The sequence below is a fragment of the Camellia sinensis genome, chromosome 13 (genome assembly GCF_055761805.1).
Source record: "Camellia sinensis isolate YWXY chromosome 13, ASM5576180v1, whole genome shotgun sequence".
Lineage (NCBI taxonomy): Eukaryota > Viridiplantae > Streptophyta > Magnoliopsida > Ericales > Theaceae > Camellia > Camellia sinensis.
The window spans coordinates 9303110-9318546 of NC_138973.1; the positions used below are offsets into that span (position 1 = coordinate 9303110).

Here is a 15437-nt window from a genome sequence, read left to right on the forward strand (position 1 = left end):
TTTTTGTGTTTTTCAGGGTACATAACTTCATTCATATAGGAAGAGTACAACACAGTTTCAAAGAGCAAACATATTTAAAACCTACCAAGACTAGAATAAAAAATATTCAGATCTTAATGCCAGAGCATCTATATACCTGGGAACAAGACATACAGTAGACAAAAAATTTCCATCTTACAAGCTCTTCACAACTTCGTATCAAGGGAACTGCTCACCAACTTCCCATAGTAATACGTGGTAGAAAAATTAATTTCCGTGAGTTGACCTGCATCGTTAAAACAAGGAAAAATTTCATTATACCTGCACCATCCTGCAGCCCAACAATTCTAAGACTTCACCGTAATCTCTCTAACTAGTAATACTCTACACTTACAATTCCATGGCACAAACTCCACACTACCAAATGCAGCCTAAAAGAATTCTCCTTGAGCAACCATATAATTGCTTTTTTGATCTTGTAGCATGTTGATGTGAACATCAACAAATCAACCTTTTAGTTCCCACAAAGTAACCAACACAATAACTACCTAGTAATCATGTCTTCAACAAAAGACCACAACTTGGTTCAGTAGTTTCATATTAAATTTGCCACCTAAGTAATCTCAAGTCTCACACGTTAAGCCATGTTCTGTCACTCCTTTTCCTCAGGCATATGAAATACACACAATTCTCATAAAGTGGTTGGTATAATGCCAGGCATTTAGGAAACGAGAAAAGAACGGATCACAAAGTTTGGGTGACACTGATTTTTAACTGTTATCATTTACCACCCATCTATTTATGACCAGATTTGTCCTGAACCAACAGGCTGTATAACACGGTCTCATATAATGTTTGATCCAGACACCCCGGTGCTAATCAAAAAAATATCTACATATATAATGTGATACATATAATTTATAAAGAATACCAAAATTTATTGACAAACCAACAAGGTATTTACAAACAATATAACGGAAGAAAGTCGCTTCATGAGACTCGATAACATTACCTATTTGGTCAACCAATAAATCAAAATGAGAAATGTGCAGACAGAAGCAACTAAGGAAAGGATGATAGTATCCATAGACTTTTTCTTCTTTATTGCTGAGAGGATATGATTCACCTGCAATTTTTAAGCACCCAAGTATCAATACATTTGATAGAACTAACTACACAGTCAAGTTATCGTATCTCTTGGCACATAATCATATTTGGTACTCAAAACTCCAATCCCATTGTGTCCATAGCATTTTCAATGATTCTTGTCTAAAAAGCAATTCTAAGGGTCCCATGTACAACAGTAAAATTTACTTTGATATGTTGACTTCTTTACAAGGCACCTCATACGCTCAATTCTATAGAAACCAGAATGGTATGGCGAGTCTTCGCTGTGATTTCTAAACACCCATTCAATCATTAGCAAGACACTAGAAAATATAAGAACGCAACCATACCGTTGGAAGTCGGCTGCTGACATTGCTAAGCTTCAAATCAATGCCTCCAAATGTTGATCTTTGAAAAACAAGAGTCCTAAGGGTCTCTTGTGCTTGAGAAATCACGGAATCCATCTGCCACAAAATCAGTGAACAAAAATATGCACATGCTCAAAATAGGGAAAAATAATTATCAAGGAGCTGACAAACGAAGGGATTAGAAACAAATTTTGTCTAAGTGAACAAAGAACCTATAACATTTCTTCACCTCTAATCCACATTCCTTGCTTAGGCTTTTAAAAATATCACGGACCTCCCTGCAGGTAGTGGCATTATGTTGTAGCTTAGATTTAGATCATATGTTTATTTTGTTTATTTACTTGGACAATTAGAATAGTTTAGTGTAGTTTTTTTTTAAAAAAAATTGCCATTAATATGTATTTTGAGCCTTGATGCGGGGGTTGTCCACATCAATTTCAGTGGTAACATGGCTACACAAGTGACATCAATTATGACTACACAAGTGACATGACAAGTGGACCTATCATGTCACCTAAGCATGGGGATGCTTAGGTGGATAGATTGGAGTCCTATCCTAAAACACTGAGACTTGGGGAGGATTCTTTTTGTCCTATGTTACATGAACTCACGTACGAGTATTGGGTGTAAGTATTGGTCCAAGTGTCCAATTCATCTAATCTCATGTCCACAGAGATGGGAACATATTTCTTAATAAACTCTCTTTTTTTCTAGGGTAAAATAGTTTTCACAAGGTTCCGTAAAGTATTCCATGCATAATGTGGGGGTTTTACGCATAATTTAATGGTTTAACTCAAATTATTAAATATACTTACTAGGTGAATGTTCAACTACACATGTTAGACACATATCACATACCCTTACTCAATTATCGAGTCTCTGACACAAATACTTGTCCTTCATACATATCTCATCTCTCATATCATCTTTCCTTGTCCTTTGTCTTCACCCTGCTTTCTGGTGATTGTTGGTTCAAAGATTTCCGGTATCACAGATGTGCATTCCTTGTTTGAGATGACTCTTGCTGTATTGATCGGTAAGTTAACCCTACTTGTCTGTCCTTCGCCCATCACATACTTTAGCCTTCGCATTCTCCTTTTCCTTTAATATCATTCGCTTAAGGGTAAATCATCACATTCAGTTCATGCTATCCGTCCAGATCAGTTTCCTATATTTTAAACCATTAGTTTTTCAAGTTCTAGACCTCCAGACCAGACTTTGTTTTCCCTTGCTCACATCCAGTAACTGAGTACCCTTGTCAAGTTTTACAGCATCTGGTGGATTACTGAAATTATCTCAAACTTTGTGGCAGAGTTTAGTTCACTAGTAGATTAATGAGTATATTGACATTGATGGAATTGAAAATCTGTTTGCCAATTGTTTGGGATATTTCACATGAGGCTCACCAAGGCTTGTGAAACCCTAGGACTGCATTACATTAGCATTATTTAACTTCACTAAAGTTAACTGGTTTAGTTTGCAAAGTATTTGGATAATCTGAACACTTCACACACTCGTGGGGGGGTAATTTTAAAGCCAAGAAACTAAAAATATCTTCACTAAAAACAATATGACTCTTGTTCAAGTATCATATGAGAGGGGGCTATCAGAACTCTAATGATCCATCTCTCTGTAAGGATAAAACCAGGTTGTGGATAATCAAAATAACAAGTCCACTGATGTACAATCCTTCATTCATTACTTCAGCAAGAAGAGTATTAGGCCTATTGGCTAAATTACACATGGTGTGAAATCTTAAATACTGTACTCTGCTAATCTATTTAAGACAAAAAAAAATGGAATCTGTCAAGTAGAAAATGACAAATAAATCTTTCTTCCAGGTACCTGCCCTGTACTTCTGCTGACGGATGCATGCTCCTTAAGGAGAGCCTGTTCATAAGATCCACCACCATCTTCCAGATCTAGTCTTGTCCTATCAAACTCCCTGAAATCCTCGAGTAGTGAAGCATGCTCTTTCTTAGCTCGAAGACTAGAGCGGAGCCGATTAAATTCCTGCAATTAAATTGTGTTAGGTACAGCAGCAGCAGCAGGCAAAATCTTCTTAGCCAATAGACGTTGGTAGAATTGCTACATCAAAGGAACACTATCATCCATCGGTATCACAAAATCATGACACATTGAACTTCATGATGAAAAATAATTATATACAAAAAACCATTTTAATAATTATCCATTTTCATCTATTTATATACAAAAATAAATAAAATAATTAATATAGTTTTCATCAAATTGTTGGGCTAATTCATCAAATTGTTGAGCTAATTTATTGATCATCTTAAATGTTCAAGTACTGTATTCTAGGTAGTACAATATTTTTTCACTTTTTGGTGCCTGCATCTAAGATCCCCTAACATGATCAGTAAAATTATGTCGTTGTTTTCTACGACTCCAATTATGTTTTCTTAAAAAGTAGAAGGCAACAAATACCTGAGTAAGGTCTTGAAGAATTTCTTGATGACGAGTCAATGTATGAGAAAATATTTCTGAGCCTCCTGATGACACCCAAGCTTGCATATGTGAATTTACTTGCTGAAGTTGTTGGAGCAGTTTATCTATCCCTGATTCAAGATCTTTATCTATGCCATCATCAGCTTTTGTGGAAACTAATTTACGATACAAATGCATCTGTTCGTCCAACTGTGCCTCAAGCTTCCTTGCCTACATGCATATGATTCCAGATATGATGATGATTACTTCAAAACCAAGAAAACAAAAGAACAACGAACTTAGTAACCATGATTCTGATAACGCAATGGCAATTTTGATGCTAAAAGAAAGAATGGTAATCACTTGGATTTAGACTGAAAAGAGGGAAGATGGTCAATATCATGTTCATGGCATTGATCAAGAGGGTTTTTCGTGAAGAGTAGCAGTGCTCCACAACCTCAACTGAAGGGCAATACTATACATCACAATTATCCATCTCAATTCCGTGTCAAAAGATGTGACTCTTTATTCTTCTCTTTCATCACCAAACAAAATGACTCCCACTCCTATTTTCCACACTACCTCTGCCATACCATTTAGACAAGCATCCAAATCAGGAGCTCAACACTTTTGTCAAAGGAAACGTGTTGGTTATGTTAATACTAAACCAATATATATATGATATATCTATCCTTGTGGCCTTTGTGAGTAGTCACATGGGGTAATGCAAAGTTTAAAAAAATATATAATAAAAAAAAGAAGAGTAAAGCAAAGCACTTAATGTAATGTTGCCAGTGCGAGAAAAATAATAAAAAAAAAGAAAAAGACAATGAAAATAACTTATGTGACGAGGTAAATCAAAGTGATAAGGTAACAACAAAGTAGAAGAGTGGCAGATATGTGATGAAAGGAGAGAAAAGAACGAACAAAATATCGATATTGTCAATAATCAATATTTAGTTCTTCCCTTCTCTCTATTTATCATATTTCTGACACCTTATTTTTTACTTTGTTGTTCCTTATCTCCCCGGCTTTCTTACTTCTTCACGTAAATTCATCACCTCATCTTTTTATTTTCACTTCTTTTTTTTTTTCTTTTTTTTTTCTCATATTGAGAGCTTAAATTGTATTTTTTTTTACTCCCCGTCATTACCCAACATGACTACTCATATAAATGCCCACAAGTTACAAATATTGATTTTAGTATTAAAACAACCAACATTGTATTTAGGGATAACACTGCCCTCCTTTTTTGAAACATCAAATTCACAATGACCTCTTTAGGCACAGAGGCGAATCCGAATTCACATATCACTATCAAAAGCAACATCACAAACCTAGAGTTGATAATAATACCTACCACTTACAAAACTCAGGTAGTCCCCAACAAAAAAACCTTAATTTACAAACGCATTAATCATAAAATTCCAAACTTTTTACAAAACCCTAATCCTAATCTAGATAATTCCTGCAAATCACAACATAGGCAATGCAAAAAAACCAAAAAAAAAAAAAAAAATTCAAATTCCTCAAGTCGGAGCCAACATAACCATAAATATAGATATATATATATATATAGAGAGAGAGAGAGAGAGAGATGGATAGGGAGAGCAAAATTGGGACTTGTTCGATGAAATAAAATCTAAATTCATCACACAGTAGATATATACAGAAACATAAACGTCTAATGAGAAATAATTTGGAGGTACCTGTCTTCGAAGGGAGTCCCAAGAAGCAGGAGGATCCATGTTTAGAGAGAGAGAGAGAGAGAGAGAGACTGGGTGTCTTCTTCTTCTAATGAATGGGTTTGAATTTGCAGAGACCAAACGAGATCGATCGATCAGGGAGTTTTAAAGGAATCTGAGAGAGCGACCTTTTCTCGTTTGGTGTGTGAGAGAAAAAGAGAGACAGAGAGAGAGAGAGAGAGAGTCTTGAAATTGAAGTTAAAAGGATTTAATTGCTGTTTGCTGTCAAAAACGGGTTTGTTAGGGTGTCACCGTTACTGTTGGGAATTTGACACTTGGGTTGGGTTGGGTTGGGTGGGTCCACCTGCAAGCCCAACCAACCCAGTGGTTCCATTGGGCTGGGTTTGCTATGAGTTTAGGCTGGGCTAACCTCCGTCAGAAATTATTTAAATTAGATCTCAATTTTGGGTTTCAGTTTGGGCTTACGCCTTACTCATATACTATTTTTTTTTTTTCATATCTTTTTATAGAAAGTCAAAAAATATACTTATTTAGATCATTCCAAACACTCTTCTATATTTTTTCAAAAAAATTAAAAAAATTTAATTTCCAAACACCCCTTAAGCCTTGCCATATTTTTTATCATTAGACACAAATCTTGTTTGGTTTTCAAATTTTGGTTTTTCATTTTTTGATAAAAAAAAAAAACTCGTTATTTTTCTATGATTTTATTTTTGAAAAATAATTCATCTTTTTAATTTTGCCTCCCCAATTCTACGCCTAATGATATGAAATTAGAGGGAACTAAAGATGAGAAATCGAGTGTGATACCACTTCACATGGGTTTTAACCACATCATTGAGGGTCCGTTTGTTTTCAAAGGTAGAATTGAGATAATTCATAGTGAGGAGATTAAGTAAAATTGTGTTTGTTTTTATGATAGTTGTTGGTATAAGGATTGTTAAATTATTTTTAAATAAAATAATAAAACAAATAAAAAATACAAAAAAATTAAACATTGATGTTCAAAAAAAAATGGCCAACATGTAAAAAATAAAAAATAAAATAAATAAAGCTATGATTTTTACTTAACAAAAAATATAAAAAAATTAAACATTAATATTCAAAAAAAATGCCCAACATGTAAAAAATAAAAAATAAATAAAAAATAATCCGACGGACTATTTTCTAATACCAAGTCCTAAGCCTTCATCCTAATCCCCTCCCTAAGGCCCATTTTAATCCGGAGGGGATTATGAATCCTCTTTTTATCTCCCAAAATAAACACAATATTAGTAAGTTTCACCTCAATCTCAATCCTAATCCTTCCTCTATCTTCAAAAATAAACGGGCCTGATAGTAGAATTGGAAAGCAAAATTAAGAGATATAACATTATTCTTTCGATTTTTTTGAAACACAACAAATATTAAAAAAACAAATTCATTTATTAATGCGAGTGCTACCAAAAATTTCAACTACGAGGTCCAACCATCCAAGGGTTTCATCTACCAAAGCTGTAAAATTTATAGCAAAACAAAATGTGTATCATAGTTTGGCTATTCTCTTTATCTTTTTCCTCTTTTTATTTATACCAAAAATAAAATATCTCTAAACCTCCTTATTTTATGTTTTAAATCCTCAACCATAATTAATTTATTTATCCCAATCCCATCTTTATTCAACTACTATTATGTCACTAATTTCAATGCTAATTTTTATTTAGAAAAATGACAAAAGTCTACCTTGATCGCTAATTTAACCTCTTTTTTTATGGTATTTTTAAAAAATGGGAGCTTTTTTCATAAATTCATCTTTAATTACTTATGTTCCATCCAATTCATATTCTTTTTGGCTATTCCATTAGGTCCTATTTGAGATAAGAAGACCAAAATACCATTTTCATCTACTTATGTTCTATTTAGTTCATATTATTTTCTTATGTTTCAATAAGTCCTGTGGGTGACATAATTACCAAAATACCCCTAATGTGAATGTTCACACCGTCAATGTGAATGTTCATATCGTCAATGTTTAGGGGCCCGGCCCATGTACAATGTGAATATTCACATTAACATGTTAACATTCACATTGATAGGAGTGTAAAATTAGCCCGCGGCCTGTGGACGGCCAAGGGCGAGCCCGGTCCAGCCTGTGACAATGTGAATATTCACATTGACATATTAACATTTACATTGATAGGACTGTAAAATTGGTCCGCGGCCTGTGGGCGGGCCCGGCCCGTTGATAAATGTGAATATTCACATTAACATATTAACATTTACATTGACAAGAGTGTAAAATTGACTCGCGTCCCATGGGTGGCCCGAAGCCCGTGGGCGGCCCGGGGCGAGCCCGGCCCGGCCCGTGACAATGTGAATATTCACATTGACATATTAACATTCACATTAATAGAAGTGTAAAATTGGCACGCGGCCCGTGGGCGGCCCGAAGCTCGCCCGCTACCCGAGGCAGGCCCGGCCCAACCCGTGACAATGTGAATATTCACATTGACATATTAACATTCACATTGATAGGAGTATAAAATTGGCCCACGGCCCGAAGACGACAGTCTCGAGTCGGGCCGGTGGGCTTAGGCCGGGCTTGGGCAGGCCTGGTCATTTTTTTTAATTCTTTTTAATTTTTTCTACCAAAATTTTATTATTTTCCACAAAAAAAACATTGTGCCTTAGGCGGGCTGGACCTCGGACTGAGCCTTGAATGGGGTTTAAGCGGGCCGATGGGTCGGGCCGGGCTTCAAAGTGATGGCCTAGGCCCTAGCCTAGGGTCTCGGACATGCTCGGGCCCGGACCCAAACGAGCCTGCCCCAGGCCGTGGGCGGGCTTCGAGCAGCCCACAGGCGGCGGGTCAATTCTACATTCCTATCAATGTGCATGTTAACATGTCAATGTGAATATTCACATTGTCAACGGGCCGGGCCGGGCCTACCCTGGGCTGCGGGCGAGCTTCGGGCAGCGGGCAAATTTTACACTCCTATTAATGTTAATGTTAACATGTCAATGTGAATATTCACATTGTCACGGGTCGAGCCAAGCCCACTTCGGGCTGCGGTCAGGTTTCGGGCCGCCCACGGGCTGCGGGCTAATTTTACACTCTTATCAATATGAATGTTAACATGTCAATGTGAATATTCACATTGTCAATGGGCCGCCACGGGCTGCGGGTGGGCTTTTGGCCGCCCATGGCCGCGAGCCAATTTTTTACTCTTATCAATGTGAATGTTAATATGTCAATGTGAATATTCACATTGTCAATAGGCCCGCCCCGGGCCGCCCACGAGCAGTGGGTGAGTTTCGGGTAGCCATAGAGCACGAGCCAATTTTATACTCTTATCAATGTGAATGTTAACATGTCAATGTGAATATTCACATTGTTAACAAGCTGGACCGGGCCCGCCCCGGGCTGCCTACGGACCGTGGGCGGGTTTTGGGCAGCCACGGGGCGCGGGCCAATTTTATACTCTTATTAATGTGAATACTAACATGTCAATGTGAATATTCACATTGTCAATGGGTCGGGCCCGTCCCGGGCCGCCCACGGGCCGTGGGCGGGTTTCGAACAGCCACAGGGCGCGGGTTAATTTTATACTCCTATCAATGTGAATGTTAACATGTCAATGTGAATATTCATATTGTCAACGGGCCGGGCCCGCTCCGGGCCGCGGGCGGACTTTTGGCCGCCCATGGGACGCTGGCCAATTTTATACTCTTATTAATGTAAATGTTAACATGTCAATGTGAATATTCATATTGTCAACGGGCCGGGCCGGGCCCGCGCCCGCCCCGGGCGGCGGGCGGGTTTTTGGCCGCGGACCAATTTTATACTCTTATCAATGTGAATGTTAACATGTCAACGTGAATATTCACATTGTCAACGGCCCGGACCGGGCCCGCCATGGGCTGCAGGCGGGTTTCGCACCGCCACGGGACGCGAATCAATTTTACACTCCTATTAATGTGAATGTTAACATGTCAATGTGAATATTCACATTGTCAACAGGCCGGGCCCGTCCCGGCTCGCAAACGGGTTTCAGGCCGACACGGGCCAATTTTACATTCCTACCAATGTGGATTTAAAAATATGAATATTCATATCATAAAATTGGTAACCGTTCAAAAAATATTTATAAGGATATCAAAATTAAATATAAGGGCATAAGTGTCCAAGAAAATAGTGCAAATCAAGAAAAAAGACTTTATGGAATAAAATTATACATACATGGGACTAAATGGGTTAAAAAATTGCTTCATGAACTTCTTAGGTTAAAACACTTCTAAATGGGATTTATCAATAATTTTCCCTTAAAAAATTGACATAACTTACTCTATTTTGTTCATAAATCTTATTTTAATGGAATCTAATAAGAGAATTGTTTTTGCCCTCTTGACAAGATTTTAATAGATTGTAATGTATAGTTTGGGGGTGTTTTAAATAAGTATATTTTTAATTTTTTATAAAAAAATTGTATAGAATATTAGAGAAAGTGAGTAACAAAAAAAATATATATATATATTAAAAAATATTGATTAATGTAATCTAAATAAATATATATATATGTAAAGAAAATACACTTTTTTAATGCATGGCAAACCCGTAATAACTAGCAAAACACCCAAATATCCTTTTTTTTTTTTTTTTGGTTACAGGAAAATCCTCCCAACTCTCCTGCAGGTCCAAGGCAGCGCTCCTTTGTAGAGATCACCAAGGTGTCCTGTTAGCCGTTCCGAGTGAGGAGACTATAACCTGAGAACTTGCCCGACCTCCCACGACAAGGTCCGCTTAAGTCAACACTCGCATAGCAGGGGTTCCAAGTGAGGAGACTATAACCTGGGAACTTGCCCCGACCTCCCAAGATAAGCTCCGCTTAAGTCAAGACTCACACAGCGAGGGATATTGAACCCACACCAAGTGCTGGTTAGACAACTTGAGGTCCAACCTCCTAACCAACTGTGCTACGCTCAGGAGATTGGCCTAGGAGAAATTTAAACTCATGACTTGGGAGTTTAATCCCCATGCTCTTACCACAAGGCCACCCATCATTGGGTTACCAAATATCCTTTTACAAACCCAAATATCCTTTTACAATTTAGGTCTCGTTTGGGAACAGGCTAATTTAGTAACTTTTTAGCTATTTGGTTAAAATATGAGCTAAAAAAAACTAGTATGTTTAGGATTACTTTTTAGCTTTTTACGAAAAGATGTGTAAAAAGTAGAAAGAAAATTCGTTTGGGAACAGGATAATTTAGTAACTTTTTAACTATTTGGCTAAAAAAGTAGGTAAAAAAAACTTATATGTTTGGGATAAATTTTTGGCTAATTACGAAAAGATGTGTAAAAAGTAGAGAGAAAAGAGAATCTTTGACTTTTTGGTATGAGTTGTTAACTTTTTGGCTAAAAAGGTAATTTTTTGACTTTTTGACTAAAAATGTAAGTCTCCAAACGGGGCCTTTAACTTTTTCGTATGAATTATTGATTTTTTGACTAATTTAATAATTTTTTAACTAAAAAAAAGGATTTCCAAACAAGCCCTTAGATTTTAAATCCCCAAGTGAAACAAGCTTAGGCAAGGCAAGGCTAGGCTAGGCTGGGTACAATGGAGACAAGCAAATTACAGCACAACTATGCACACTATTCTTCTACTCTATCCATTATTTTATTCACATTGAAAGAAAAGTCATGCGACTTTCAAAAGTAGGGAATCTGAAAAGATTTTACACCCTGGGTGAATCTTTCTTGATGTCGATAATTACTTATTAAACAATGGAGAGCGAAAGAGAGTGAGACTTTTGCTTTTTGTTACATGCTTGTTAGATGTTTGGATATTGGTCATTGAGCAATGATGCTTTGTACAATCATAAGATCATTGAAATGATGCTTCAATTTCCAAGCAACTGACCCAAGAAGTTAAATTTTTGTGATGTGAAAAAATATGTGAACTTTTTTGGTACCATAAATTTTAATTCAATATTATGTGAGGTATTTTTAAAATGAATGTAGTTCTGACCGATTATAAGGCATGCGGTTTAAAAATTTAAATTTAAATTTTTTTTACTTATAAATTCAGACGTTGAAATATTTTATCTAAAAGGATAAGTTTAAACAAAATGACAAAAATACCCTTATATATATATATCAAAAAATTGAACATATAAAAATATAGAATCAAAATTTAAACAGATAAAATAAAAAAAATTGAACAGATAGGATCAAAATTTGAATAGATAGATTAAAAATAAGCTAAGTAAATTTAATAGATAGATTAAAAAAAAAAATCAACAGATAGATTCAAACAGACAATAAATTTGAACAAATAGATATAAATTTAAACAAATAGATATAAATTTGAACAGACAAAAAAATAATTTGAATAGATAAAAAATGTGAACATATAGTCAAAAAAAAGTCAAACAGATAAAAAAAATCAAACAGATAAATTAAGAAATAAAATTAGAAACAAAATGTTATTCAAAACAAATAAAAGGATTTCTCACAAAACTATTTCAAAAGTAGTGGACCTCTCACCAACAAAAAAATATCCATTGAACCTAATGCCTTAAACATTCTCCAAATTAAATTTATCATCAATTTTCTCTAGATTATATTGTTTCTCACCCTAACATTATGAATTTTTACATGAATGTCTTAAAAAAGTTTATTTAAATTATTCACCTTACCACTTTAATCTAATTTCTTTATTTTTCTATTAATTTAAAGAAGACAATACATGGTGCCATGATACAAATTCAGGGTCCGTTTGGCAAGGAAGGTTGGGGCTAAAATAGCCACAAAAGACAAAATAGGCTATTTTAGCCACAACAAACAAAACATCACATCCAACCTATAATCATTACACTATTCTATTCTCTCACAAAAAAAGTCAAAAAAGTCAAAAAATCAAAAAGCCTTTCTCAAACTAAGCTTTTTAACCCAGGTTAAAATAGTCAAAAAAAACTAAAAAACTAACCCACTTCCCAAACAGGGGCTCAAATTGTCAAGCTTTTAAATTTGAGATAAGTGATACAATACTTGGTGCCATGATACACCATTTGATGTACTTTTATGTGGGGCGTTTAAATATATATATATATATATATATATATATGTATATTACTTTTGATAGTTTGAATTTAATAGATACTTTTAAATAAATCTAAGACATTAATTATTTAAAATTAAAAAATAAATTTAGCTTTAAATTATTATTTATTTATTATCAAGTTGTGAGACCATGTGGCCATTAACATGGCAATTGCTTTTGAGTGCATTATAATGTTTTGATTTAACACCACTGTATCTTGTAAAAAGTGGTGTCAAGGTCAACTCCAATAATCACTACATATATTGTTTTAGGGACAGGCTAATGACAAAATTGATTAGGATATCATTATTATGAGTTCATGAACTTAAGAAAGTGGGTTTAAAAGATGCTCCCCAACAACTAGATGGGATAACCCCTCACTCAATAATAATTTAGAATTAGTGATCACATCAAATTATAATTATGATTAACATTCTTCTCCATCCATGCGAATTCATTCCTATTGGCTCTATCTCAAAACACAAAAATGAGTATAGTTTTCTCATCTAGGAAAACAAATGCAATATAGTGGGCATCAATTGTTTAAAAAAAATACGGGTCACATTCTTTCCCGTGGTTAGATTAAAAGATATCGTTAGACTTGTGGAGGTTTACCACGAATTCTGTTTGATAATCTGAATCGTTTAATATGTAAAACTTGTCGAATGTTATATGTCTATAATAAAAAAATTATGTTGATCAAATATCGATAGCTATCTCATCGGATCAGATTTCTGTCAACTGTTTCTCTTTCATTGTCTATTTTTTTATACAAAATTGATTTGATCACATAACTATCGATATCCGATCAATGTGATTTTTTATATACATATAATACTCGACGAGTTCTACACATTCAATGGTTCAAATTATAGAAACCGAACCTGTGGTGGGCCCCCATTGACTCAATAGTACCCTCCAATAAGATCACAGATCAGAGAGAAACCAACCCAAAAAATAAAAAGGTGTATGGTTTCATTGCATTAATTGTCATAATTTTTATTTATTTTTTTTCAAAAATATTCATAACAATTGATCAGTTGAAAATTATCATGCAAAAAAATTTAAATATTTAAAACTCCACAAAGACGGACAGTTTTTTCTGTTCTTCTTTTTTATTTATAAAGTATGAGTTTTTTTGCACGCACATTACATGTACACCAGCTTCTAATTTATAGAAAATGTTAATGACAATTCAAGTGACGGTTATTAGTCATGATGAGCATCAAAATTTTGCTTTAAAATGTAAGTACATTTTGTCTCACATTTCTTTCAAATTTTTAGTAACAAGAAAGGTTCATAATACGCAAATTGTGTGTGATTTTCTGATCACACTGCCCGTTTAGTAACCAGCTGGAGAGCACTGGCAGAATAGATGGCTTCAGCTAACCTGTAACAGAAAGAGAAGGCTCCGGCAGTGGTTCTTCCACCCGGGGGCACTCCGACGATCAAGTCAGTATATCTCTCAAAGATAAATCAAGTACTAAACTCACAAGCTTTAACCTAAAAAGCATACCTTAGACCCATGGGGGTGCCTCTCTTTTATAGCCAACACAAAACAGCCTTTTGCTCCCATTTTTCCTCTCGGATTAGCACTGCACTTATTGCATATTCTGAAACTGCCAAATACAAAAACAGTTCTTCTCCAGGTTCAGGTGTTGAGAGGACTGGAGCCATGGTCAGATACTTTTTTAGGTCGGCCAAAGCAGCCTCACATTCCTCAGTCCATAGGAAGTCTGTGGCCTTCTTCACCAGGTTGAAGAAATGTTTACATTTGTCTGAGCTTCTGCTGATGACCCTGTTTAGGGCTGCTGCCCTTCCAGTTAGCACCTGCATCTGTTTTGCCGATGTTGGACTCTTCAACTCTAGGATGACCTTGATTTGATCTGGGCTGGCCTCAATGCCCTTTCTTGTTACCAGGTACCCTAGAAACTTACCTGATCCAACCCCAAATGCGCACTTCGATGCGTTGAGTCGGAGCCGGTATGTTTTGAGTATATCAAAGACCTCTTTTAGGTCAGCAAGATGACCCTTAGGTTCCTTGGTCTTTACGACCATATCATCGATGTAGACTTCTATTGTTCGGCCAATCAGGTGTTTGAACATTTTGGTTACCAGCCTTTGGTAAGTTGCTCCTGCGTTTTTCAACCCGAAAGGCATTACTCTGTAACAGTACAGGCCTTTTGGGGTGATGAACACTGTCTTTTCTTCGTTTGGGGAGTACATGGCGATCTGGTGGTACCCCCTATAGGCGTCTAGAAAACTCATTCTTCCATGCCCTGAAGTGGCATCTACTAGCTGGTCAATTTTGGGCAGGGGAAAGCTGTCTTTGGGACAGGTTTTGTTGAGGCTAGTAAAGTCTACACAGACCTTCCATTTACCGTTCTTCTTTTTTACCACCACTGTATTGGATAGCCATGTTGGGTAGTGTACTTCTTTAATGGCCGTGGCCTCCAGAAGTCTGTCTACTTCTTCTTCTACTGCTTCGACGTGTATCAACGTCAGTCTTCTGGCTCACTGAATTACAGGTTTGGCCGACTTGTCAACATTCAGTTTGTGGCAAATGACCTCGGGGTTAATGTCAGGCATTTTGTAAGGTGTCCAAGCGAACACCTCAATATTTGCTCTTAGAAAAGTCTCCAACTCTCTTTCCTCTTTTTCGGCTAAGCCGGAACCGAGAAGAAAGAAGCGTTTTTCATCCCCTTCCTGGACGAGGATTTTCTTTAGCGCCTCTTCGCTCTTCTCGGCTAGTT

General features: G+C 36.1%; 1 protein-coding gene across 2 annotated transcripts; it reads right to left on the reverse strand.

The window, feature by feature from the left end:
* Nucleotides 1-5889, reverse strand: LOC114275404 (Golgi SNAP receptor complex member 1-1). 2 transcript variants are annotated; one of them, XM_028217440.2, is made up of 6 exons: nucleotides 5612-5889; nucleotides 3903-4133; nucleotides 3300-3467; nucleotides 1437-1550; nucleotides 992-1105; nucleotides 1-265 (listed from the first exon to the last, which is right to left on the reverse strand). In XM_028217440.2, exons 1-5 carry the CDS (start codon nucleotides 5648-5650, stop codon nucleotides 992-994), a joined length of 666 nt encoding a protein of 221 aa, XP_028073241.1. In that variant the 5' UTR covers nucleotides 5651-5889; the 3' UTR covers nucleotides 1-265. The 2 variants fall into 2 exon arrangements, with proteins under 2 accessions (XP_028073241.1, XP_028073242.1); XM_028217441.2 differs by having other exon boundaries at nucleotides 3903-4168; nucleotides 5612-5874.
* Nucleotides 5890-15437: the final 9548 nt, after the last annotated feature.